This window comes from Heterocephalus glaber, unplaced genomic scaffold (genome assembly GCF_053883595.1).
Source record: "Heterocephalus glaber isolate CG9 unplaced genomic scaffold, H.glaber_assembly_v1.0 deba00001497, whole genome shotgun sequence".
Taxonomy (NCBI): domain Eukaryota; kingdom Metazoa; phylum Chordata; class Mammalia; order Rodentia; family Bathyergidae; genus Heterocephalus; species Heterocephalus glaber.
This window is the reverse complement of record NW_028258320.1, coordinates 9,467,483-9,494,589: the sequence shown is the minus strand read 5'-3', so window position 1 is coordinate 9,494,589 and position 27,107 is coordinate 9,467,483. Positions and strand designations below refer to the sequence as shown.

Sequence of the window (27,107 nt, the reverse complement as noted above, 5' to 3'; positions counted from 1 at the left end):
GGTGCGGGCAGAATTCATGCAGCAGAACTGAGGAGTCTCTTGTGGTTCTCCTGTGACCTTTGTGGCTCTCGATGGGGGATCCTGGGCTGTGCAGAGACGGGGAACTGGTGTAGAATGTGGAGGAGAGAGAGAGTAATCGAGGGAGGTAGGAGAACCTGCCAAGAATCTGGCCTCAGGCATCAGGAGCCATTGTTGTTGCTACTTAGGCTGTGTGGCCTGGGACCAGCCTCCGTGTCCCGATGCAGTGAAGGAGGGGCTTGAAGAAGGAGTCCCCAGGGTCCCTTCCACTGGGAGCCATTTGAAGGCCCCACTGTGCAGGTGGTTATTGCTGCCGCAGGGCTGGAGTGTGAGGCTTCCTCTGCTGGTGTGGCCTGGGAGAGCCTGAGTGGTCTCCCCGGGACTTGCGCTTGGTCTGCACCAGCCACGGCCATTGTCGGCTGTTTCATTGACTCTGTTCCTGGGAGATGATGTCCCCTCTGTACCTGGGAGCAGCTGTCCCTGTGGGAAAGTGGTGACATAAAACGTAGACCCGTCTCTCTCTGTGGCCTGAGCTGTACTCACAGACACAGCCCACAGTTTCCTTCTTAGGGGTGGGGTGCATTTCCTCAGGCTCTGTCTCAGTCCACTGGGGCTGCTCTAACCAGCACCATAAACTGGGCGGATTAGATAACTGGTCGTACTGCTCACGGTGCTGGAGGCTGAAGTCCAAGGCCACAGTGCCATCAGGGGCACTGTCTGCTGAGGGGCGATGCTCAGGCTCATAGGTGGCACCTTCTCACTGTGGGCTCATGGGGTGACCTCTCTGGGGCCCCCTTTCGAAAGGGCATCAATCCTGTCATGAGTGCTCCTCTCTTCTGACCGGTGTCCTCCCCAAGGCCTCAGCTCCTGACACCAGCACTCCTGGGCTTAGAATGTTAACAGGTACATTTTGGGGGATACAGATGTCCCATCTCTAGCAGATACTGACCACCCCAGGGAGTTAGGACATGTTGGGGGCCTTTTTGGTCACTGTCACTGTGTCACAGAACCTCGGTGTCTACAAGAACTGTGACCAGAGCCTCCTGACACGGAGGCCACATTCTGGCCTGTGTGGAGCCGGGTGATGACATCATATCCATGTTGACCCTTTTTCCCTGTTGTCCACTTTCCTGTCCTTGGAAGTCCTGCCTTGGGATCGGCATCTGACTGTGCGTGGGCTCTGGGTGCCTGTTTGGTGTGGGCAGGCCTCGGGGTGTCTCCCCAGGCTGAGGCTGGCAAGAATTCTGCCCCAGAGGAGGGTGGGAGGGACCACATTGTGCCCATTCGGTCCTGGCATCTGGATGTGGAAACTCTTTCCCTCCCCTCAGCCCTGTGGACCTGGCCAGGAAGGGCAGGTGAGAAGGGGAAGATGGTTCTGTGTGCCAGGGCGGAGTGGAAGTTCTGAGGACAGGGCCAGGACACCTGCAGGGTTGGAGCTTCCTGCAGTCCCGGGCCCTGCTTCTGCAGCTCCCCCTCTACAGCTTCCTCTCCAAGGAACCTTTCAGGGAGCTCCCCATCAGCTTTTGCCCTGCTGCACACCTCCCCCCAGAGCTCATGGCAGATGCTCAGACAGTGAGGGGTGGGGGGAAAGAAAACCACCAGTTTCCTGTTGGTGCTTTCTTCATCAGGTGGTTGGGAAATCCAGCATAGCCAAGACCAGTGTGCTCTGCCTGCAGCTTTCTGCTACTATAACACAATACCTGAGACAATCCACTTAAAGAGAGGAAAGGTTAATTTGGCTCACAGTCTTGGAGGCCTCAGCCCATGGTCAGTTGGCCTTGTTGCTTAGGGGCTGTAGAAAGGCAGCACATCATGGTGTGGTGGGTGTGGTAGAGCAAACCCAGTACCTCATGATAGCCGGGAAGCACGGAGGAAGGGCAGGCACAGCCCCCTTCCTGGGCACCTCCCCAGTGACAGTTTCCACCCTCTTCCTGTAGTGCCACAGACTGGGTACCACCCGTCCTGTCCTCTGTCCTTCACCGTGTCCCCGCTCTTCTACCCTTAGTGTTCCTCCTCAACCCTCCCCCCTACCCCTGAGTCTCCCATGGTTCTCATCCCGGATATTAGCAAATGCCCGCCAAGTGGGACCGCCTAATCTTGTGTGCTGTTTTATATTGGGGAAACTGATACAGAGACAGATTAAATGGTATGATGAGAACAAACTGGGTATTAAACGCTTACCATTCCCATGTTATAGATGTGGGAAACTGAGGCCCAGGACGGATAAGTAATCGGCCCAAGGTCACCCAGCTAGTAGGGGCCAGAGCTGGGATTTGAACCTGGATGGTGTGGCTTTAGAATCCATGTTCTTCTTCCCACATTGCCTTTCGAAGGAAGTATGGGGTCACGCCATGACAGTAGACACAGAGTCCAGTTTGTACGTCCTGATTCCTAACTCCACACCAGTGCGTCCCACTGGTGTTTCTAAAGCCGGACCCTTGAGATACCATTCCCAGGGCCAGTGGGCTCTGAGGAAGTGTGGGGTAGTGGGGAAAGTCCTGGGCTCTGGGATCAAGTCCTGGTTCCACTGTCTCCACTATCTCCACTGTCTGCTGGTCTCTTCCTGAGCCTCCTCTTGCAGCTCTGTTGGAAGGATGTTCATTTTAGTACTTGCCTCAAAGGGTTGTTGTAACGTTAAATTCCATGCAAAGTGCTTAAAGCCTGCCTGGCACGTAATGCCTATTTGGTCAGTGGTGGCCGTGATTAGAGCGTAATACGTTGGGAAGTTTGAGGATAGAGTTAAGCTGCTTTCTTTGTTACAGGCTTCCTAGGGCTTTCATCCTGCTGTTGCAAATTGGCAGTTTCCTGGAGGGGCGGTATTCATTGTATTACTATGCAACTGTATGTAGCAACCAGCATTTTCTAAACTGTTGGGCAACTGATTGCTTTTAAGCCATGTACCTGCCAGCTTCACAATGTGCATGGTGCTACTTTGGGGTCCAAGGACTCAATTCAGGCAGCGCCAAGCTGTACTGCCTGTTGCCTATATCTGCTTGGCAGCCCCAGCTGCTGCTGGGGGTCCAGGTTAGATTGTGGAGCCATGGATGGTGGAAGCTCAAAAGTGAAGTGAACATACTTGGAGCCTTGCCTGTGTCACACCCCAGGGTGGGTCCTGCTCCACAGATGGCCAGTATGCAAACATGCCTATGGTAGCTTCTTGTCCTTGCCAGGAGCCCTGAATGTATGTACTGTCCTGCTTTTGCACTGCGTGTGCAGGCCAAGCACGCAGTCCTTACATCCTCTTAGGAGTGAGTGTAGGCAGAGGTTCTAAAGGAGAAAATTGAGGCTAAGCCATACTTGCTCAGCTACCAATCAGCAAAGCAGAGGCCTGGCCCTGCACCTTCATGCATTCCCCACTCAGGCTGTATTTATGGGGTCCACATTAAGCCAGATGCTGGGGTAATCATGATAAACAGGGCTGCTGGCTTTTATGTTTGACCACTGCCCTGGGAAATGACGATCACAGATACTGGGGAGCATTGGCACTCAATGAGACCTCACTGGTCCAGGGACTGGAGAAGTCCTGGGGTGGCTGGTTTTCGGGGTCACTTATATCGACAGGTGCCCTGAAAGCATTCCAAGCTTCTGCTTTTTCTCTGGTGAACCAGTGCCCGAGTCCCGGACTGGTGTAGAAGCCTAATGTTAAGTAGAGGTCCTTTTGGGGCCGGGGTAAGTTTATATTATTTACAGAGATTACAAGTTATAGGTGGAGTGATATATAATGTCTAGGATTTTCTTCAAAATAATATGTGGAGAGGGAGGGTGACCCTAGATTAATCAGGATTGGCTTTGGGTAATAGTTTGTTGAAGCCGAGGGATAATGATTTATTGTACTATTGTTTTGTATATGTCCTCCATAATAAAAAGTTGTGAAAAATGTTGAACACTGTAAATCATTGCTTCCTTGCTGCAATTCACTTCTTGAAATTCCAAAGCCACTGTTTCTCATGTGATCTCCTAGAGCCAGCTAGCTCCTGTAGAGACTTGGAGTGGCTATGCGATCAGGGGTCTGGCTGTATATGGCTCCCCTCCTGACATGCCCAAGAGCCTTGGATGGAAGCATTGCATTTACCAGGGAGAAGAAAGTGGTAGGGACCAAGGCCCTGAGGCCAGAAGCAGAGGTTGTGGCAGCCCTTGTTCATTTGCTGGGAGAGAAGAGAAGAGGGAAAGTAAAAAGAATTAAGATGTGTGATGTACATGTACCAACTCCCCACAATTAATGTAATCATTACATATTGCAAACATGCACTAATAAAAATTAAAATTAAAAAACAAAGTGCATTGCTAGCACTGTCTTCTTCTGCTCTGAGAGGAAGAGGGGCTTTAAAGCAGACATGCTGGCCCAGCTCAGGGGGAAGGGGTCACTGGTTTTGTGACACACCATTCTTGCTGGAGGAAGGCAGGCTTTGCTGTCAGCTGCCTGCAGGCCACGTTCTGCTATGGGCCCTGTCCCTAGTGCTTTTGCAAACTGAGCAAGGCTGTCCCTGGTGTACTTTAGCTACAAAACCGAGTGATGTGGAACTAGACAGTCTCCAGATCTCTTTCAGCATGGACATTGTGAATCTGGAAGTCTGAGGTTTGGGGTGAAAGTCCTATTCAGGAGTCGTCAGACCTAAGAGGAAGGAAAAGCCCTGGAACAGGGCCTGTGAACAGACAAGATGTGTGCTCCAGGTCGCTGGTTGAGATCCTTGCTGCTGAGAGCCTTGGAACTGGGCTCCCTTAAATAGAAGCTACGTCTGTCTTGCTTTGACCCCTGCACCTGGCTCCCTGTCACTGTCTGTACTGTCCTGGGCAGTGACTTGAGGACAGTGATCAGCAGCTGCTCCTGGTGGTGCGTGGAGGCCATAGCTCCTCAGAGCAATTCAGGGCTGGCTCTTCATCTCCCAGACAGCACCAGGAGTGCATCAGGGGGAACGTGGACTGAAAAGGAAGCACAACAAAACCCATTTCCTCCACGCCCACTCCATTCTCTCTATGGCACTTCTGTGACCTGTGGCAGGGTTTTTGCACACTGATTCTCCAACACCAGCCAGGTGTTCTGCAATGGAGCTCCATTCTCACGTTAACTGGAGCAGTTCAGATCTCATGGGTGACAGCTCAGTCCTGCAAGCCTGCCCTAGTTGTGCTGCTTTTTATATCACAGTAGCACACGCATATTTCCAATGGAGCCAAGTGAAGAGTTTGCACATGTGTAATTTTTCCTGTAAGTCATTCATATTGTTGCAGAAATCTCGGAAAGAAATACACAGAGACAGCGAATTCGGATAAAATAATAAAATTTCTTCTCGAGAGCCGCTGAGTCCGTATCCGCCCCTCTTTGTTCAGCATTTCCCTTTTTATATCCTTTTCAGCCATTATCTCATCCCTAGTGGTCTTTGATATGTAAATACAATTCCAGTTCTTATTTACAAGTCACAGACACAAGATAGGCCATATACATTGTAAATTCACCCTGGCATGGTAACTTTGTTAGGTAAATGAAGTTACTGGTTAGAGTCAGATAATCCTCACCTTAAAGAAGGAGTTACAGGAAAAGCAAATCTTAACACATTACTTATTTTGCTTCTACAACTACCTTAATAGTCAGTCTATTAAGTTATCTAAAACTTTTCCGCATCAATATATAGGAATATATGTGAACTAAATACACAGTGCATGTGCATTTACTTGTGTACACATTTACATAAACATATGTGCATTCATTTGTGTTTGACTATCTTGAACTGTACATTAAAAACTGCTCACCTAAGCCAGCAGTTGGTGGCACAGGCCTGTAATCCCAGCACTCGGGAGGCTGAGACAGGAGGATTGCCCTGAGTTCAAGGCCAGCCTGCACTACTTAGTAAGTTCAAGGCCAGCTTGAACAACATAGAGACCCTGTCTCAAAAAAAAAAAAAAGAAACGCTCACCTTCACAGAAGGAGATAGACTCGGAGAAGAGGACAGAGGTGCTTTGTGTCTTCCTGTTCCCTTTGGGTTTCCCTACAGTGTGCTTGTGCTCCTTTTATTCTTTTTTTTTTTTTTTTGGTACCAGGGATCGAACTTGAGACCTTCCGCTTGTGAGGCAGGCTCCAGAACCACTGAGCTAAATCCCTGGCCCTCCTTTTATTCTTTTAAACAATGTATTTAGGAAGGTTTTAGGTTCATAGCAAAATTGAGCAGAAACTGCATGGGCCCCCATCTCTGTCTCCCACTAAAATATTGGATTTGTCACTCTGTGAACTGACACCAGCACGTCCTTGCCACCTTAGTGTGTGCTGGGGTTCACTCTGGTTTTGTGGGTTCTGTGGGTTTTGACTAATGTATAATGCTGTGTGCCTACCTGTTATAGGGTCAGATAGAAGAGTTTCACTTCCCTAAGATTCCTCTATGTTTCACCTCCTCCTCCCGACTCCTGGCAACCATTCACCTTTTCCCACCGTCATTTGCCACTGCCTTGCCCTGTAGTTGGAATCTGATAGTCTAGACGCAGCGGTGGTGAACCCATGCCACACGTGCCATGGTGGGCTGTTCATATCATTGAAGGCGCCAAAAGGTTCGCCGTCACTGATCTGTAGCCTTTCCAGATTGACTTTTTTCTCTTAGTAACATGCGTTTGATACACACCTGGCCGTGTTCTTTCATGGCTTGAAGGCTCATTTCTTTTTAATGTAGTATAACATTCTGTTTTCTGAATGTACTATCATTTAGCCATTTACCTACTGAAGGTCATCTTGGTTCTAAGTTCAGCAATTGTGAATAAAACCACTGTAAATGCTGCTATAGTTGGATCTGAAATGTCCCCAAAAGGCCATGTTAAAGGGTTGGTGCCCAGCCTGCCACACACTATTAGGACTTGGTGTAGAACCTTTCTTCAGCAGAGCCTGCTTGGAGGAAGTCAGGCCACTGGGACCCGGCCTTCTCCCGTCACCTGCTGCCTCTTTCCTGGCCCAGAAGCAGCTGACTGTGGGCTCAAACCTCGGAAACTGTGAACCAAAACAAACCCTTCCTCCTTTAAGTGGTTTATCTCAGTCATTTTATCGCAGTGACAGAAAGCTTGACTTGTAGAAATATCGGAGTGCAGGTATTTATGTGTGGAAGTAGGTTTCAAACTCATTTGCTGGGTTGTTCGGTGAATGTTTGGTTTTTAAGAAACTGCTGGCCCTCCTCCAAAGCCTTGGTGTTGCTTTGTACCCCTTCCCAGAAATGGATGAATAAATGAATGAATGAGCAGTCCTCCTGCTCCATGTCCTCAGCAGCATCCTTGTTTTGGACCTGGGCTATTCTAATGGGTGTGTGGTAGTGTTTCCTTGTTTTAACTGGCAGTTCTTAGTAACATGTTGTGTGGCCTAGCATTTGCTTGTCATCTGTGTATCCTCTTTGGTGAACTTTCTGTTTAGGCTGTTTGCCCATTTAAAAAAATTGTGTGGTTTTTTTTTGTTGAGGTTTAAGAGTTGTTTGTCCATTTTGGCAAAGTGCCTTTATCTGATGTGTCTTTTACACATATTTTCTACCATGCTGTGGCTTATCTTCTCTTTATTTTATTTTTTGAGATGGGTCTTATTATTTTGCCAGGGTGCCCTTGTCCCCCTGAACTCAAGGGAGGGACCCTGTTGGCTCAGCCTCCCAAGTAGCAGGGCTTACATGTATGCACCACCACACTGGATCTTTTCCTTTCGTTTAAAAAAATGTAAGCATCATCAGAGCTGTGTAGTTTAAGTAGTATACTGAGATTTCTGTGGTCAAGACAGATTAAAGATATAATATTAAAAACTCTTGACCACCCCTTCTGGGGATCTTCCCAAAAGAATTAAAAAAAAAATCCTAGCACAGCAATATATATGCACACCCATGTTTATAGTGGCATAGTTTGAAATAGCTAAATCTTGGAAACAGCCCACATTTCCCTATCAACCAATGAATAAAGAAGATACAGTTTTTTTGTATAATGGAGAACTACTCTGCCATAAAGAAGGGTGTGCTTGAGGCATTTCTTGCTAAATGGATGCATCTTGAGACCACACTCTCAAGTGAAATAAATCAGACACACGTGTGTAAATACCGCATAGTTTCTCTGGAGTGAGAAACTGAAAGTGTCAATAAAGACCAAAATGTGTAATAGATATTAATGGGAAGAAAATGTTCCAATGAGAAAGGGAATGAGAGAGGGGGGAGATGGAAAGGAAGAAAGGGACAAGGAAAAAGAAAATAGAGGGAAAAAATGGAAACAGCTTGTGTTAATAAGGAAGGGAAGAGTGGTTGAAGGGAAGGGAATGGGAGAAAAAGAAGCAATGAGATATATCATGTATAGGTACAAGTTCCCTGTGGTGAAGGTGATCATTATGTATATCTAAAATGTACCAATAAAAACCAAAAAACCCTAATGAACAGTCGAGTGTTCCAGCCACCAGGGAGAGTCATTCCACGAGGGCATCTGCACGCTCAGCCAGGCCTGCTGGGTTTGCTGCTGGGCACTCAGGGGCTTGGGCCTCTGCTTCTCAGCATTGGCTCCTGGTGGGCTCTGTCCCAGCGTGAGCCCCTCCTGTCCCTCCTTGTTGCCCCCTCTGTACCCATGTGCCAGTCTTGGCACTGCCCCCCTTCTGGCCTCTGGAAGTCAGGCAGGCCCGAAGATGTGCACTGGTGAGTCCCACTGCTGGCTGGAGGCCCGGTCTCCTCTCTTGCTGCTGGGATGGATGTCACCTCCTGTTCCCACACATTGTTTCTAGATTCCTATGTTTGGGGGCTCTGGCTGGTATCCTTGTGGGGCCTTTGAGATGTACCGGGATACTATGTACATGTATGCAGCTTTAGAGAACAGGCCTTTTAGTGACCCCAGGAGAGAAAGCGTCCAAGAACCTGGAAGAACGTTTTCCCTGAATATGGAGCACAGAATCAGTGACATCGAGATTCCTGGGGACTTGGGGGGGTTGGTGCATGAGTGTGAGCATCTCAGGTTCCTGGGCTCACCCCAGACAGGGGACCCACGGCTCTCCACGTGAGACTTGCTCGGGTTAGGTGAGGACCAGGGTGCCTGAGGTCCAGCATTAGCATCTTCCAGAAGTGTGTGGGAAATGCTGCTTCTCAGGCTTCCAGACCTGTTGGTTCTGAGGTTCTGGTGTGGGGCCCAGAAGTCTGGGTTTTAGTGAGGCTTCAGTTTAGCTGGGGAGGCCACTGCTGCAAGCAGAGGGTCCCAGTGAGGAAAGAAGGTGGTATTTGTGCTGGAGGGTCAAGACCCAAGGGTGGAAGTTCCCCAGAGGCAGGTTCTAATAGCTGGAGTCATCCCGGAGCCAGCTGCCTGCACGCAGGAAGACCTTGCCAGAGAGTCCTGCCTTGGGGGTGGGAGAGCCAAGATCCAAAGCCTCCTGGCACGTAAGAGCAAGGGGGATGTCCTGGCTGTTGAATCACAACAGCAGTATGAGTCATCCCCTGTCCCTGCCGCCCTTGCACCTTTTTTCTTTGTTAAAGGACCGAGTAGGAGCTGAGTGTTGTGGTGCACACCTGTAATCCACGCACTTGGGAGGCTGAGGTAAGTGGTGGCCTTGAGTTCAAGGCCTGTTTGAGCTGCATAGTGAGTTCTAGGGCGAGCCTCTGTCTCAAAAATAAAAAACAGGAAAAAGGCCCGGTGAAAATTAAAATACTCAAGAATGCTGAAGACCTGAGGCAAATCATACCTTTCCTTCAAAAAAACAAAAAACAGTGCAGGAGAGCAGGCAGATCAGAGGGCTAGCCTCTCCCCACCCCCAGGGCAGGCAGGGCTGGGAGGGGAGGGGAAGTCACACAGTTTCCTAGATGGATGGTCCCATTACCACCCTCCTGTGGGCTGGGCTGTGGTAGAATTAGGGGAACAGCTGCTTGAATGCCTGTGGTCCCGGGGCTCCTGATGTTTGATGTCAAGCTGGGAGTGGCCCTTGTGACAGATCAGGACTGGCCTGCTTGGCCCTTTCATTAGTACTTGGAAGAGCACTGTGCCCACAGATATGAGACCAAGGGAGCTGTCAGACTGCAGGGAAATGTTAACAGCACCTGCACAGGGCTCCATACCTGGAAAACCCACCTCTGGGAGGGACAGCTGTGTCCAGGGAAGGGCGTGGTCCTGCCCTGTGTGCTCAGACCACAGCAGGGCCTTGGAAAGGCTCGGGGAAAAGAGATGGGAGCAGGCTCAGAACAGATCCTGCTGCTTTCAAAACAGTGGGCAGACAGGGCTGTGCTTTCTGTTTTTTTGGTACTGGGGATCGAACTCAGGACTTTGCACTTTTGAGGCAGGTGGTAGAACCACTGAGCTAAATCCCCGCCTTTTTTTTTTTTTTTTTTTTGGTATGGGGGATTGAACTCGGGTCCTTGTGCTTTCCAGGTAGGCAGTGGAACCACTGAGCTAAATCCCCGGCAGGGGCTGTGCTTTCTGGAAAGGGGAGGCTAGAGGTAGTGTCGGAGGGCACCGGGGATACTGCGGCTGTGCAGTGGGATGAGCCCCACCCTGGGGGCCCCTTGGGACAGAGCTCTTGTGCAGCAGCAGGGAAACTCCCCAAAGGCCTCCCAGGAATGCATGTGGTGCCCTGCTGCTCCCCTGGCTATAGAGCTGAAAGAGGCCTGTGTGAGTTATTTTCATCCTGGAAGAGCAGCAGCTTTGTGGCTGTGCTAGGCAGGAGGGGCAGCCTCAAGTGCGTCAGAAATGCCCCACTGAAATGGGCCTTTTTGTTTGTTTTTGAGACAGGGTCTCACTGTGCACTTCAGGCTGGCCTTGAACTCACTAGTGTAGCCCAGGCTGGCCTCAGATGTGGTGATCCTCCTGCCTCAGCCTCCCGAGTGCTGGGGTTACAGACATATGCTACCACACCTGGCTTAAATTGGGCCTTTTAAAAGTTGTTTTTAATTGCATAATACATGCACGTGGCAGGAAATGAGAAGGTGGCAGGAATGTGAAGGGCACTCAAATGAACAGCATCACTTCTAGCCTCTGCTTTCTCCCTAGTGTTGGTTGTTCCAGGGATGGTGTGTGTGGATGCGCACATATACACCACCTAGGTGGTGTGTTTCCCGTTTGCTGTTTCTTTATTAGCCTAATTTCCACACCCTATGGCTCCTTGATCAGCGGTGGGGATCATTTCATATCTTGGTAGTCAGAGCTGGCTGATTCTGAAATCAGTTTCACATAGCTACTTAGGGCTCTGTTGTGATATATTTAACCAGATGTTAAATGGTATAGGTTTTCTGTTGTTACAGGTAATGAATGCCACATAAAATCCACGTCCTTAGTGTCATTTCACACAGATGTGAATCTGGGAAGTAAAGTTTTAGTACAGCTGCTGGGTCCAAGGTATGTCATTGTTAACCTTGGCACTTTTGTACTTTTTTTTTTTTTTGGTACCAGGCATCGAACTCAGCACCTTGCACTTGCGAGACAGGCGCCGGAACCACTGAGCTAAATCCCCGGCCTGGCACTTTTGTACTTTTAATTGGCGATTCTCTTGGCACCGTAGAGGGTGAACCTCTTTTGTGTGTCTTTTGCCTGTTTACTTCGTTTGGCAGTTTCTCCTGAAGTTATTGGTCTTTCTCTTCTTTAGTTTCAGAGACAGGGTCTCTCTGTCCTGCCCAGGCAAACCTTGCACTCCTGGGCTCAAGTGATCTTCCTGCCTCGGTTTCCTGAGTAGTTAGTCTTTTCTGTAAAACTTTTTTCCTAAGTTTGTCATTTGTCTCCCTGCCATTTTCTTTCTCTCTTATCATGTGGAAGCTTTATTTTATGCCTTTGGGGTTTGGGGCCCCGCTGAGATTTGTTTGGTGTCTGGATGGGGAATGGAGGGGAGACTGGGGGTTTGGTGCCCTGTGATGTCTCTAGAAGAACAGGTGCCAGCCACAGTTGGCATTCACAACCTCAGCCGCCCTCCTGTGGGGCAGTTCCTGTCTTTGACACCCCCAAGCTGCCTCCGCCCGCCCCCAAGCCTGCCTGCCCCTGGGCTGAGGGTCAGGCCAGGACAGGGCTTTGGCTGACAGCTCACCCCACCCCAGTAGGATGAGCCACTGTGTCCCAGGGCATCACCGCTGGACCCTCAGCCACCCGTACTTAGGGCTCAAAAAGACCAAACACCATGCGTGCGTGAGTGCGTGCGTGGGTGAATGCGTGCTGGAGGTCCTCGTCCTGGCCATGTGACCACGCCTACTCTCTTCAAGGTCACCGAGGTGTCACTAGCTTCCCACTGCTTTGCCTGGGGTCACTGCTGGACCCATTGACCAAAACAAATGGTTGTACGTGTAGGCCCAAGACCAGAGCACCTGCACGGACCAGTGACTCCTTAAGGAAGACCTTTAGCTTCCTTACCAGCCACAGGCTCGGTTCTTCAAGGTAGCAGGAGGAAACCTACAGTCTGCTGGGTAGAGAGTGTCTAGCATGGCCCCTGGCTCGGGACACCACTTGGGAATTCGTTCCAAATGCAAATTCTGGTTCTGACCCGAACATTCTGGTTGTGGAGCCCAGCGACCAGTGTGACATCATGACCGATACGCAGTGAGAAGGAGCAGCTGTGGCAGTGGACAGGTGGCTGCCCAGGAGGGCTGCTGCTAGCTGGCAAGAGCAGGCAGGTTGCCAGAGTCTCTGAGAGGCTGGTGGTCATAGCTGGTTGGGGTCCCTCCTGGACAGTTTAAGTGGCCTGGCACATTGCCACAGATCTGTGTACAGAGGGACTTAGGATCAGTTATCCCACTTGCTGCCCTGGGTTCCAGGCCTCTGCCCCCCTGACTGACATATGAGTAATCACTTACCCTCTGAGCTTCAGCTCTCGGGGTTTCTTCCCGCTGGCAGGAGTCGGCTGGGCCCCCTCGCCTGGTGCACGGAGAGGGAATGGAGAGGGTCACCTGCTCACCTCAGAGTAGCTTGGACACAGGGACTGTCGGGAGAGCTAGGGATAAGGGCCCAGGGAGAGAAGGCAAACAGACCCAGAGCCCTGAGGCCGTGTCCTGTCTGGTGCCCGAGAACAGGTGCCACACCCAGGCTGTGCCCCAGTCAGCAGAGGTGGCCAAGAAGTGGGGTGGACTTGAATTTTTATTAGTCTGTGTTTGCAGCACATAACGGTTACATTCACAGTGGGGACTTGGTGCGAGTATGTAACATGTTTTAATTCTTTTTCACCCCCTCCCTCCATCTCTCGGCCCTCTTCTCTTTTGTCAGAAGATCTATCTTCCTGTGTCCTATTATCTATCTTTTATCTTGCTGTTTAATTTATTTATCCTTTGGGTTTCTTATATAAGACAAACCATATGATAGTTAAGCCTGTATATCTGAGTTTTGTCACTTTACATTATGGTCACAAGGTGTGTCTGTTTTCTTACAAATGACTCAGGTTTATCTTTCTTTATAGCAGAGAAGTACTGCACTGTTGGAAACCCACAGGCTCAGGCTTGAGACTGGTGAATCCCTGTAGCCACGGTGCAGGGCCTGGCCCTGAAGTCCTAGCTGGAGGCCTTGGAAGGATTGGGGACCGGGAAGCAGGGAGAAGGGAGGGTGTAAACTCCGTTGCAACAAGTGAGACTGTGCACCCGCTCCTGCCGGGCTCCTGCGGTCACTGTTCTCATGAGGAACTGGGCCAGCAGGCCTGGGTGGAGAGGACGCTGGCCACAGTCTGAATGCCCCTTCTCTCCCCTTTCAGATCTGACCATGAGCTACCCAGGGTACCCCCCTCCTGGTGGTGGCTACCCGCCAGCTGCACCAGGTAAGAGGGGCTGGGTGGTCCTGAGTGAGAGGAATCGGAGTTGCCTCCCTCCCCATCCTCCCTGGCACAGCCTTGTGGGAGGAGAAAACAGAGGAGGGAGCCACCCAAGGCTTGGAACTGGTTCCAGGAGGCCTGGACAGGGCCAGGGTCCTCCTGCCTTGTTAGCCAGTAACTGTGAACAAGTCTTTCACGTTTCTGAGGCTCCGTTTTCACCTTTGGAAAATGACTTCCAGGATCTCTTCTTGAAGGGTTGTCCTGGACACCAGAGATAGACATGGTGTCCCCCAAAGCTTTGCCATTGTCACAGATGCTGGTTGCACAGCAGCCGGGCCCCAGCTTGGAAGGAAGTGGAGGCACTGGTCAGGTGACTGAAACTGGCCCAGCAGCAAAGTTTGTCTTGACCCTTAGGAGTCCTTTGTCCTATTTGGTCCCAATATCAGGAAAGAAGTGGGAGGGCTCTGGGGATGAAGGGGAGACAAAGGCCATTTTGAAGACGGTCATCCTAAGGGTGTCTGAGCTGCACTGTCACCCACCCTGCGGGGCCCGTGGCCGTAGTCATTCATCCTGGGGAGCTGAGGTCCCTCGGCCAAAGCACCCGATCCTGCAGCCCCTTTGAACTCGCTGTCCCTCACCTTCAGCAGACAGAGGACAAGCCCCAGCAGGGCCGTGGGTCAGCCACTTTCACAGGGCCACACCGCTTGAGCCGTGCATCCCCCCCCCCCCGACTGGTTAACACTGAGTTCGCTCCCCTCTGCAGCACAACTCCTGCTGTCTGTGTCCTGTTCCCTTTGTCAGCACTGCTGTTCCACCCCCGAGCAACAAGAGAGGGCAGACAGGTGACTTAGGAAAGGCTGTGCCATGAGCTGAGCATCTGCAGCCCCCACCATGGTGCCAGCCGCCCTGCTGCAGGTCTCAGTGGCAGTGGTCATGCATGGCATTGCTCACTCAGCCCTCACTGCAGCATCTTGGTCTGCGGGAGACAAGCCCAGAGTAGCTGAGAGCCCCAGGACATAGCTGGCTTGCTGGTCCAGAGCCTGGCTTGTCACCGCTGTCCCCTTATGGGTAATGGTTGGGGCCCATGTTTCCCATGATACAGGTCTGAGTCCCTCCAGCCTGTCACTGCGTCTCCCTTCCTGTTACCGACTTACCACAGTGAAGAGCTCAGCTGGTGGGACCCCTGCCCTGTGCCTGTGCAGCTCTGTGAATCCATGGGCCCCCTGGAGTTTGCCATTGTCCCAGGCCCAGCAGAGTCCCAGGGTGACGGTTCTGTGCCTGTCCTCCTGCTCTGTGTCGTGGGGCCTGTGTGCCTCCTGAATACCCCACTGAGTATTCAGTGGGGAACAAGTGCGAGGCCTCCTCTCTGTCCTGACTCCCCACTGGGCCTTTCTGTCCTCTGCAGCGCTGGCCCGAGGCTCTGCTTGGCCACCTCTCCTGACCCCCTCCGCCTTCCCGCATCGGGCAGGGGACAGATTGGGGCTGAGGGCTTGGTGTTACTTGCAGGTGGCGGTGCCTGGGGAGGTGCTGCCTACCCTCCGCCCGGTGGGGCCCCCATTGGGCTGGATAACGTGGCCAACTACGCAGGGCAGTTCAACCAGGACTACCTCTCAGGAATGGTGAGTCTGTCCTTCTTCTGTCCGGGGCACAGCCACACAGCTGGGAAGCAAGGCTGCTGGTCACCGGGGCCGTGGAGTGTGCCCAGCTGCCTCTTAGAACAGGAGGGTCTTCATCAAGGCTCTACCAGCCACCCAATGCTCTCCCTTCTGTAAATTGAAGAGTAGGAGATGCACTGAACATGTGGTCTTTCTGGGCCCTTACAGTCCTGGGGCGGTTGTGGGGGCGGGTGTGTCCTCATATGGATGGCTGTTCTGGTTTGGTCCTGGGTGGGAGTATGGCAGTAGCTTGGGCAGATATGCCCAACTTTTATTTGTTGTTTTGCTTTTAAAATAATATATTTTATAATCTGAAAACAAGTGTGTGCTTAGTGGAAACAATGCAACCAGTACACACCCAAATTTGTGCGAGGCCCAGTTCTAGGCACTGGGGATTTGTGAATAGAACAAACAGGAGTCTCAGGCCGGGTGCATTCTCTGAATGGAAAGGGACAGCCAGAGTCAGCTCCATGGCAGTCCTGAGACGGGGAAGCTTCAGGAGCAAGAGGAGCTGGTGAGAGGGTTAGGAGCTGGATGGGTGGGGTGGGGTGAGGTTTTAGGGCAGGAGTGGACATAGGGCAGAAAGGGACATGGACAGAGGTCTGAAGCAGGGGAGGGGTGTGCTACATCGATGGCTGGGACCACCAGACCCTGTGGCGCTGCGGACCTGGAGTGGCCTGGGCAGCAGTGGAGGCCAGGGTGGCTGAGGAGGGCAGCAGAAGGGGCCCAGGTCTCCTGCCCAGGCTCCGGGCCTTCATTCTGATGAGCTCGGGTCACTTGCCACCTGAGGTGTGTGTTCAGCAGGGTGACGAGATGAGCCCCACCAAGCCCAGGAGACACCCTTGTACTTTCTGGGGCTCTAAACTCTACCTACACTCATGGGCCTGGGAGGAAGGCTGAATCCCCTGTGGAAAGGGTGGAGGTGACTGGTCGGGGTCCCGAGGGAGCCAGGGCGCTGGCTGCACCTCCTGAAGTTAGGTTGGCTATGGTGTGGTGGGCACTTGGTCCCCCAGTGGGACGGCGCTGTGGTCAGGGGAGGCCAGTGGGTAGAGCACGGCTGGGCCTGCAGTGAGTCACAGGCTCTGCTTCGTGTCCTTGCAGGCAGCCAACATGTCAGGGACGTTTGGAGGAGCCAACCTGTATCCCGGAGCCCCCGGGGGAGGCTACCCTCCTGTGCCCTCTGGTGGCTTCGGGCAGCCCCCTCCTTCCCAGCAGCCTGTTCCTCCATATGGAATGTACCCGCCCCCTGGAGGAAACCCGCCCTCTGGGATGCCTTCCTATCCGCCCTACCCAGGGGCACCCATGCCACCCCCTGGGCAGCCACCAATGACCTACCCTGGGCAGCAGCCAGTGCCACTCCCGGGACAGCAGCCGACGCCAAGCTACCCGGGATACTCAGGGTCTGGGACCATCACCCCTGCTGTGCCCCCAACCCAGGTGAGTGCTGGTCTAGCCCTGAGCCCAAAGGCTGGAGGCTCTTGGCCAGGGATGGGAAGGCTCAGTCCTGCAGCTTACACTTCTTGGTTTATTGGAGTGTACTTTTCTCCCGGGCCCCTGGCCCTGGCGCTGAGAGAGCTGCCTGCCCCTTCTCCCAATCTGGTTAGACATCCCGAGTACAAACTGGGTCAGGATGCCCCAGCAGCAGCCTTCATTCCAGCTGTGATTTACTGGACGGTGTGCTCTGAAAGAGCTGCCGGGCCACCATCCTCCAGGCCCTGGTGCCCAGCAGCCCCATGGTGTGCCTTCCGGGATGGGTTTTGGAGGTTCTTACAGTCCCCTCTGGGGAGGGAAAATTGTTGGCAGGTCCTTCGGGGTTGATCTTGGCTCTCTTTGGAGAATAGTTTGTGTTTGCAGAGCCTAGAATTCATTGTCATGGTTACATGGCCAAACTGGCTCAGCACAGGGCTGGTGATACGTTTGGGGTGACTATTTTTAGACAGAGGGTCCTCTCCATCCCTCCCAACCCTTGCCTCATGGTCCCTCTCTCCATTGTCTCCTCTCTGCACACGTGTCTGCTACTGTACCAACCACTAGGAAGACAAGGTGCCAGCAGACAGTTTAGCCTGGTGGCTGTGTACCTTTGAAAAGTTGGGTGCTGCACCTCCTGGGGCCGCATGGACTAGCTGGGCCCTGCCGGGAGCACTGAGTGTGTGCCACATTGCTCTGTGGCAGGGGAAGGCCAGCGGCCTCTGCTTCTGCAGCCTGCCCTTCCGGAGCCGGTGTCAGCCCTGCGGGGGATGGGTGGGTGTAGGACAGATTCTCGGGGCCAGGATTTAGCCATGGGGACTCCCAGCTCGGCAGCCAGGAAGGGGTCCAGTACCAGGATGTGCAGATGGGTAACGCCATGTTGGGCAGCCTCGGTTAGAGCCCTGTGGCAGTGCTGTTGATTTCTGGGTCCTTCAGACACTCCAACTCTTGTCTCGAGGTCTGGGGGTGGAGCGGCTGAGGGAGGTGGCATGCAGATCCTCTTACCTGTGACTGTCTGCAGTTTGGAAACCGAGGCACAATCACAGATGCTTCTGGCTTTGACCCCTTGCGAGATGCCGAGGTCCTGCGGAAGGCCATGAAGGGCTTTGGTGAGAGACCCGGGGGTTGACATCCTTCCCTTACCCCTGGGCAGATTCCTGGGAGGCCAGCTGGGCCCAGTGGCGATGGAAGAGGAGGTGATGCAAGGTGTGGTTGGGTCGCCCGGGGAGAATTGGAAGCTGCAGGCCGGGCTGTCCACAGGTGCAGAGCATCCCAGTGACCCTCGGCTCTGCGGCTCCCACCTCTTCCTCCCCAGGCACCAATGAGCAGGCCATCATCGACTGCCTGGGGAGTCGCTCCAACAAGCAGCGGCAGCAGATCAGCCTGTCCTTCAAGACGGCCTACGGCAAGGTGAGGGCCTGGTGAGGCACAGGGCCGCCTCTGGCGGTGGGGTGGCCACAGTCCCCCTCACTTGCTTCTCTGTGGAACTGGGCTGGCCTGGACCTGGGGCTGGATGCTGAGCTGCTCTAGGGCACTTCCTGCTGCCACCCCCTGGTGCAGGATGCCCCAAGGGAGCAGTCCCTGAGTTCACAGGGGACTGAAGTTGGCACAGGTGCCCAGAGTTCTGGGTTCTAGCCGAAACTCACGAGACTGGGCACATCATTTCCCCTCCCCTGGTCTCAGTTTCCCTTCCTGTGCACCTGGGGAGGTTTTGCTCATGTGAGCACTTTGGAGGAAAAGGCTTTCGGGTCAGAATAGATAACCAGGGGGCTGGGCTTGGACTCCCAGAGGCAAGTGCTGTAGCCAGTACCCCTCCAGCCTCAGTGCCTTGTGTCCCTGGCAGTGCAGGCTCTGAAGAGGGTACCGGCAGGGCCTGAGGTCAGGCTTTTCTCCCTGGCACCTGGGTGATGTCCATGTCCCTGAGGTGACCCTGGAATCTGTTCTCATGCGTCACCCCCGGGGAATCTCAGCGTTGGCTTATTTTACGTGCTTGTTTGAATATCTAACCAGGATTTGATCAAAGACCTGAAATCTGAGCTGTCGGGAAACTTTGAGAAGGCCATCTTGGCTCTGATGAAGACCCCAATCCTGTTTGATGCATATGAGATAAAGGAGGCCATCAAGGTGTGTATGTGTGACTGTGTGTGTGTGTGTGTGTGTGTGTGTGTGTGTGTGTGTGCGTGCGCATGCGCGCCCGTGCCCAGGAGGAAGCCTGCGTGATGTGAGGTCTTTTGCTCAGTGGGCTCCTGGCTTGGAGTCTATGTGCTGTGGGAAGGGGTTTTCTTGCACTTTCCCCCAGCGTTTGCTCCTGTCAGGGGCCCAGCCGCAGTAGGGACCAGTTGTCCCTTCTCCAGATCCCAGGTGGGCAGCCCTGACTGACACTCAGCGCCTGCTCTCCGTCTCCTCCATCCAGTCATTTTTGGCTGGGGCTTATCAGGTCCTTAGGGTCCAGCACGGGGCTGGCTTAGCCTCCGCCCAGCACAACCTCCAGCGGCTTCCTGGGGTGGGGGGGCAGTGCTGCATCCAGGGTGCGGGACAGTGGTGCCCAGGATGTATGGAGGCCCTAGGTAAGGTGGCTGGTGCATACTACACCCTCTGTAAATGCCGAGTAATCCGAGGGTAGCCGTGGGCAGTGGTAGTCATAAAAACAGCTGACCTATGCCATACTTCTTGCCTGACCTGAACTGAGTGGTCTATATACATTAACTCACGTAATCCTCATGACTCCTACACGGATCACTCCCATTTTATGGACCAGGAGCCCAAGGCACAGAGAGGCTAAGTAACTTGCCCCAGGTCACACAGCAAGTAAGCCTCGGAGCCAAGATTCAGACCTACCTTGAAGCCAGGCTGCTGACCCTGTCCTCTTCTGCCTGCTGTGCCTAGCCTGCTAACTCCTTTGTCCTCACTGTTCCTGCCCTGTCCTAGAGGTTTCCACACACTCTGCAGTCCACTGGGGGCTCTGGTGTTTCCACATGGCCACTCTGACCTCTTGCTGTCAGCTCATCTTCCCAGTTGTCATCTCACTCGCTCTCGGGCTCAACTTGGAACACAGCCGCCGACCACGTGCTGGGCGGTTGCTGCACCTCTCTGAGCCTCAGTTTCCTGGAAGGCTGTTGTGGATCCCTTCCCAAGAGATCGTTTGTGACATGGTGCTGGCGGTGCAGTGGCGGTGTCTCTGTCAGAGGCCCCATCACTGTGCGGCTTCTGCTGTCTCTCCTGGTCACTGCCACAGCGTGTGGTCTGCTCTGTTCTCCGCCACTGCAGGGGGCTGGTACGGATGAACCCTGTCTGATCGAGATCCTGGCTTCCCGCAGCAACGCGCACATCCAGGAGCTGAACCGCGTCTACAAAGCAGGTGCCTGCTGCACCCGCACAGCCTCTGCACCCCATGGTGTTGGCTGCACCCTCCCTGGACCCTGTACCCCTCCAGACCTCCTTATCACCACTTCCTGCCACTCCCGGCCCGCTGGGTCGCACTGATGCCCTGCCCTGCCTGCAGTTTACCTGGGCAGGTGGCTGGGTGGGGCCGGCCGGGACCAGAGCCGTGACAGCCCCCAGGTCTCAGGCTTGTGTGTCCCTGGAGGACCTTGTGGACCACGTGTCTCCCCTAGCCCTGGACCCTGGGCCCTTCTCCCACTGCTGCCCAGGGTTGACCAGATCTGCAGTGGGCCACAGGGTGACCTTCCTGTGCCTCCTTAGAATTCAAAAAGACGCTGGAGGAGGCCATTCGCAGTGACACATCTGGGCACTTCCAACGGCTCCTCATCTCCCTCTCTCAGGTGCCTTCCCCACAACAGGAAATTGGAATGGGGTCGGGTGGGGGAGTGGGCAGGAAAGGCGGAGAATGAGAGTGTCGTTGTCGTGCATCCCTCCAAGGAGTGGGCTCGACCCTGTACCCTGCTTCCTTTCAGGGAAACCGAGATGAAAGCACAAATGTGGACATGTCCCTCGTCCAGAGAGACGTCCAGGTGAGTGGCCGGGCTGGGCAACCCCTGGCTTCCTGAACCAGGGGTGTCCACTACCCTCTCGCTTCAAAGGAGGAGGTGCTCTGGGATTGAAAGAACGGTGGACATGGTCCAGCTTCTGGGTCCTCTGCCCCTCGCCACTCATGGGCTGTGCCCACGAGCAGGTCACTGGCCTTCTGGACTTTGCTTTCCCCTGCTTGTAAGGGAGGGAAATAGTGCTGGGGATTTAGCTCGGTGGCACTGCACCTGCCTCGCAAGCGCAAGGTCCTGAGTTCAATGTTCGGTACCAAAAAAAAAAAAAGTCAAGGGAGGGAAATAGTAAGCATTGCAGCGGTTGATCAGTCACAGTTATGAGTGTGGGTCTCACGTGACCGGTGCCCGCCCCGTGTCCAGGTGCAGTACCATTCTGTTTGCATAGTGCAGAATTGGCCTCCTGCTAAGCTTCAGAGGGTGGGAGCCTGGAAGCCAGCTGTCACCTTGGTATGCAGCCTTAATTTTCCCATCCCCCTTGAGCTGCAGACAAATGGGGGAAAGTCCAGACAGCTGAGCGGCTCCCTAGAGAAGCTTGCATTTCCCAACCCTGGCATCTGGGCTGGAGAGAGCCTGGCTGCCTGGTGGTATGGAGCTGGGGTACCTTTCCCGCCCTTCCTGGAGGCCAGAGGTCGCATGCTCTCCCTCCTTTGTTCCTGACCTGTGTCAGCCGCACCTTAACCTGCAGCTGAGTCCTTCAGAGGGTCTTCCTTGGACATTGGATCCTTAAGTCCAAGGCTGCTGCCTGTGCTTGAAGGCCTGTTAGAGGCCACTAGGGCAGGGTTGCAAGTTGGCAAGTATTTTGGGTACAGACCTTCAAAAGTTTAGCAGGCAATTGCCAGCTGTGCCCCTTGGCAAACCTGCTTAATGGTCTAGGTAATGAAAAATACCAAATTACATGAAATCCTACATCCACAACTGTGGTCTCTCAGCTGTTGGAATGTTCATTGTCTCACATGTTCCTTCTCATCTATAGGGAAGTTGCTTCTCAAGATTGGGCAGTTTCACACAGCAGTGTGGGTTTTATGGTCCTGCTGCTAAGAGCTCCCCTCTGGGTGGTTAGCCTTGGCCCCTCAGCCCTACGCCACATTTTCCCACAGCACCCCAGCCTCAGAAGACCCCTTGCTGCCCAGGAGGGGATGTGGGCCGCTGGCTTCTGGGTCGGTTGTGAATGAGGCCTTTGAGGCTTCCAGGGTGCTGGTTCCATGTCTTTCCCCTCTGGGACTGAGGCCACACATGCCCCACCTTGGCTGGGTGACCTGGGGCTGGGCCTCCGGACAGGGCCGGCACTGCATGTCTTCCTCCTCACGCAGGAGCTGTATGCGGCTGGGGAGAATCGCCTGGGAACAGATGAGTCCAAGTTCAACTCCATTCTGTGCTCTCGAAGCCGGGCCCACCTGGTGGCAGGTAAGGCAGTCCAGGCCTCCCAGGGCTGAAGGGGAGCTGAGCTTCCTTTCGTCCCCTGCTGGTGACTTACCAGATACCACCCAGGGCTTTAGGTCAGCAGGGGCTCTGGAGGAAGCCAGGGTGGGACATGGGCCACTGCTGGCTGACTGCTGGTGTATGGGGCCATGCAGCTGGAGGCGTCCTGGGGCCGCCTCACCAGGGGCTCGACTGTGGTATGACACAGTTGAAACAAACACTAGGTAACTGTCTGCTTACTCGAGCCCCATGTACCATGGAGCTCTGGCCACGTGCCCATCCCGGAGGAGGGTTGAGGGTGCCTTGGGGAACAGCACCACAGTCCTGTCCTCACCGGGCTCGCTGCCTTGTTCAGGGACAGCCAGGGAGCACATGCGGAGCAGCCTCTGTGTCAGGCGGTGGCTCCTGTAGAGAGAAATGGCAAGACTGGAGTCAGGCAGGCACAGTGGGGCCAAGCCAGGGAGAAGCCCGTGACACAGTCCCCTGCAGTGGGGACTTGGAGGGAACACTGGGAGGGCCTCTCTGGGAGGGCGCTGGGAGGAGGGAGGCAGGGCTTGTGGAGTTAGGGGTTCGCTGGGCTCTGAGTGGAGAGCGGTAATGCCTGTCTTTTCTTGGTTTTGTTCTTTTGAGATAGTCTCATTATGTAGTTCAGGCTGGCCTTGAGCTCACGGCGATCCTTCTGCCTCAGCCTCCTGAGTGCTGGGATTACAAAGCCTGTGTCACCATGCCCAGCTAGCCTGTCTTAAATATACTCAGAACACTTACCCTAGCCATAGTGGGGCAGAATTCTCTAGCACAGAGCCTGGCTTGTAACAGTGTTGAATATTTCTCTAATGTAGTGGACACTATACTGAGAAGGAAAAACAGAATTGTTGTGGGGTGCAGTTTCTAAAGCAAAACAAATCCTCAGTGGTGGCCACACGTGGTGGTGCGTACCTGTAATCCCAGACTCCAGAGCATAAGGCTAGAGAATCGCTGTGAGTTTGAGGCCAGCCTGGGCTCCATAGTGAGACCCTGTCTGAAAAACCCAAAAAACAAAACAAAACAAAAATCATGAGACAGGATCCTGTGTATATGCACACCTCTGATCTCTGGCTCTTCTGATTTCCATCCCTTATGTGGGACACCAGCTAAACAAGCTCAGCCCCACCTGACAGCATTCTGCTAATGCAGTCACCTCTTTAAAGACTCCATCTCCAAATACAGTTTTATTCCACAGTACCTGGGGCTAGGACGTTAACATGGATTTGCGGGGACCCAGTTTGCTCTGTGACATGTATCTCTGTCTGCCTGTAGTGTTTAACGAGTATCAGAGGATGACGGGCCGGGACATCGAGCAGAGCATCTGCCGGGAGATGTCGGGGGACCTGGAGCATGGCATGCTGGCCGTCGGTAGGTGTCCCAGTGGCCAGTGTGTCACCAGCTGCTAGAGTCTCCTTGTGTCTGCTTGAGGGGTGGTGCATTGAAAGAACCTCAGGAGCTCATATTGCAAGTGCAGTGTCTGACTGGTGGGACCTCATGCTGCTCTCAGGCCGGAGTGCAGTGAGCCCTGCTGTCTGGGATGGGTGTGTCTTGTTTATGTTCCCCCGGTGGCTGAGGAGAGGGGCCCTGCAGTGTGGGCATTGGTGGGAGGGCATCCAGCCGCTCTCTGGGAGGAAGGTGACTCACATCCTGCCAAGTTTCCTCTAAAAATACCTCCCCGCAGGCACTTGTCAGATGTTTGTGATGGAAACACGGGAAGATTTTTACTTGCAACAGCAAAACAGGACCGTTCCAGGGAAAGCTGGCTGAGGTCCGGCAGCTGCGCCTCCAAAGCAGGGTGCGGGCTCCGGGTCTGTCCCGCCGTGTAGGCTTGGAAAATCTTTTGCCCATTGTTTTCATGGCGCTTTTCTCGGACAGACAGTAAATCCTCACTCATTTCTTTGCACATCCCCCATGGTGTGGTTCATGGCCTGAGAACTCCAGAAAGGCACCGAGTTTGCTCAGCCACTCTGTCTCCATGCAGGTCACAGTATTGCAGTTGGCCTGCTTAGCAGCACAGTCCTTCACCACTCACAGTTCTTCCTTCCGGGCCCCTGTGGTTCTCAATCCTTTTATCACAGAGGCTGCCAGGAAAAAGAGTGGATTGGTGTCCAGGCTCTGGTGCCCCTGTTCCACAGAGCTGGAGTCACGATCATGGGATAGCTGCGCCTGGAGGCAGGGGTGATGAGAGGGGTGCAGCTGTGGGCTTGGCATCCCGGCCTCCTGGGAGGACACACGTGTACTCCATGCCTTCCTGGACTGAGTTTCCTGAAGATCAGGTTATGCCTTGTTCCTCTCTTCCAGTGAAATGTCTCAAGAACACCCCTGCCTTCTTCGCTGAGAGGCTCAACAAGGCCGTGCGGGTATGTAACTCGGGGGTTGCCCGACCTGAGACCGCGGCCGCTCAGCCAGGAGTCTGAAGGCTGTGAGTGGGGAGGCGGAGGGTGCGGCCTGCTGCTCATGCCTCTGGGCCGACTCTTTAGGGAGCAGGAACCAAGGACCGGACACTGATTCGAATCATGGTGTCCCGCAGCGAGGTTGACCTCCTGGACATCAGAACGGAGTACAAACGGATGTATGGCAAGTCGCTGTACCATGACATCACGGTACGGACCCTGGCCACCTCCTGGCCACCCCGTTCCCTTCCGCTCGCCCTCTTTGGAAGAGCCCGAACTTGGTCTCTGGGCTGCACATGGGTGCCAGGTTGATGGCCCTCAGCTCTGTTCTCTTCAGCTTCCCTTGTTCCTACAGGTGCTCCCAAGCAGATTGTCAGCTCCTGAGGGTGGGGCAGGTCTTAGCCCTGCATCCCTGGCCTCCCGGAACCCCGCTGCTCAGTAATTGCCTGGGGTGTCCACCCAGCAGCACTCAGAAAATCTCAGGGCCTCTCCTACCTTGGCCTTGACCTTCAAGTCCCAGCCACTCTGAATTGTGATCCATCAGATAGAAATCCTGTCCCAAAGGCTTCTGGAGCACAGGTCTGGCTCCCTGATTACTTGTAAGGCATAGTAAGGCAGCAGCTCAGTGCAAGGCCTGTGGTCTCACCTAGGAGTCTGGTTCGGGCCTTTCTACATGCTAACTCTGTGATCTCAAACCTGCCTGGGCCCCAGGCCAGCATGTTTAAGGTGAGGATAGTGGTAGTTCCTCCCAAGGAGTGGTGTGAATATTGAACAGGCAGTCTATACCAAGTGTCTAACAAACACTGGCTGCTCTGGGTCACTGTGTACCAGGGCAGGCTGACAAAACATGCTCTTGTCTAGCCGGACTGATGGTACATTCTGACCGTTACCTAAACTTTGAAATTGAAAAAGTCACCCGGCCCAGGTCCTCATTCCAGACTCACTAGCATTTGACACTGTTGGGCTCCTCTGAAAGAAGTGACTGTCCGTTTGTATGTTATAAAGATGCTGCTGTGATCAGCAGAGAAGTGGTAATTAGAGACAGAGCACCTCCTGAGGGCCAGCCGGCTATGCTCTCTAGAAGAAGCCATAGGCCTTGTCCCCTGAGAGCCAGGGTGGCAGGAAGTGATTAGGGATCAGTGGAGCCCCTCTGCCCCCCAACAGTGAGTACAGAGGTGTCAAATAGGGCAGAGCTCCCAGAAACTGGGCACCCTGGGTGACAACAGTGTCCTCTGTTTTGTGGCCACGGAGATAATGTGTCCCCAAGTAGGACACATTGTGCCTCGTGGTAGAACCCCAGTTTGTGTCCTGCAAGTGCCTGGGGAAAGGAATATTGGTGAGCCCCAGGTAGTGGTTTTGAGGCTGATTTTAAATTTTGTTGTGGTTATTTATTTACGTTTGATCACTGGGACGAGTGCATCTTTCTGTTCTTTAACAGAGGCTTGGGAATGGCTGAGGTGGATGTCCCAAGGTACAGGCCACCTGCTTTGGGACAGACGGGGCAGGGATACACACACACACTCACAAACAGACACACATATCTCCTTAGCGTGGGTCTGCTGTCCACAAAGGCACTTGGGCCAGGAGAAAATCAGCCGACAGGAAGTGGCCATACCTCACTTAACTGATGTCCTTGTTCCTGTGACCAGGGAGACACTTCTGGGGACTACAGGAAGATCCTGCTGAAGATCTGTGGTGGCAATGACTGAGCAGTGACTGGTGGCTCGCTTCTGCCCCCTGCTGGCAAGGCAATGCCAGGATGAGGCCAAATGATTGTTTCTCACAAATCCACCCAGTAACCCCAAGGTGTACATCTATCCCTAGAGCCTTGGCCCTGTCCTGCCTTCCCCCTCTTGGCCTGGTCACCCTGCTGAAGGGCCTGGTTGTGGCTAGAGCTCCCTCGGGGAGCCTTCTTCTGCTCCCCACAGCCTCTGGCTGTTAAGAGTAGATGTTTTATTTCCTGACTTGTGCAATCATTCCTTGTTACTTGTGGCTAGACTCTCAGCATCATTTTAGTTGTGTAATTTTATATTCTCCCTTGGAGGCATATTTTCTTTTTTTAATTGTCATTGCCCGGCAGATGCATGTTAGTCTTGTGTACCAATACACGTTTCTAGTGAGAACCATGAACCTCACTAGGGCCTGCAAAGGTAATGTCTGCATCTGGTGAGAATGTGTCATGAGCTTTGTTTTTGCCAAACCCCACCTCCTTTTTAGAAAAAAGGCCAGACAGTCATTTCTTCCATCTCCCATGCAAAACCTTGTGGTCCCATGCAAAGCCTGTTCCTGACCAGTGACAGGGCTCCTTGTACTTTGGAATGTGCCTTAAACCTGAATATCTGCAGCCAAAAACTTTCCAAATTAAAGTTGGCCAGCTCTGGAATGTTCTGCAAATGTGTTTCTGGTGCCAGCTTGTTTTCTTCCGCTTCAGGGCCTAGGGGTTCTGGCTTATTAGCCA

At 53.5% G+C, this 27,107-nt stretch overlaps 1 protein-coding gene across 3 annotated transcripts in view; it reads left to right on the top strand.

The window, feature by feature from the left end:
- Anxa11 (annexin A11) overlaps nt 1-27,047 on the top strand; it is a 42,795-nt gene extending 15,748 nt beyond the window's left edge. For all 3 annotated transcript variants that reach the window (XM_004846391.3, XM_087184659.1, XM_021259694.2), the window contains 14 exons: nt 13,634-13,696; nt 15,197-15,309; nt 16,447-16,782; nt 17,834-17,921; nt 18,128-18,222; nt 18,823-18,936; nt 20,080-20,170; nt 20,515-20,594; nt 20,727-20,783; nt 22,124-22,217; nt 23,529-23,624; nt 24,558-24,616; nt 24,737-24,859; nt 26,299-27,047. In XM_004846391.3, the coding sequence (XP_004846448.2) occupies nt 13,642-13,696; nt 15,197-15,309; nt 16,447-16,782; nt 17,834-17,921; nt 18,128-18,222; nt 18,823-18,936; nt 20,080-20,170; nt 20,515-20,594; nt 20,727-20,783; nt 22,124-22,217; nt 23,529-23,624; nt 24,558-24,616; nt 24,737-24,859; nt 26,299-26,358 (1,461 nt within the window). In that variant the 5' untranslated portion in view covers nt 13,634-13,641 and the 3' untranslated portion in view covers nt 26,359-27,047. The remainder of the gene's footprint in view (nt 1-13,633; nt 13,697-15,196; nt 15,310-16,446; nt 16,783-17,833; nt 17,922-18,127; nt 18,223-18,822; nt 18,937-20,079; nt 20,171-20,514; nt 20,595-20,726; nt 20,784-22,123; nt 22,218-23,528; nt 23,625-24,557; nt 24,617-24,736; nt 24,860-26,298) is intronic.
- The last annotated feature ends 60 nt before the right edge of the window (nt 27,048-27,107 follow it).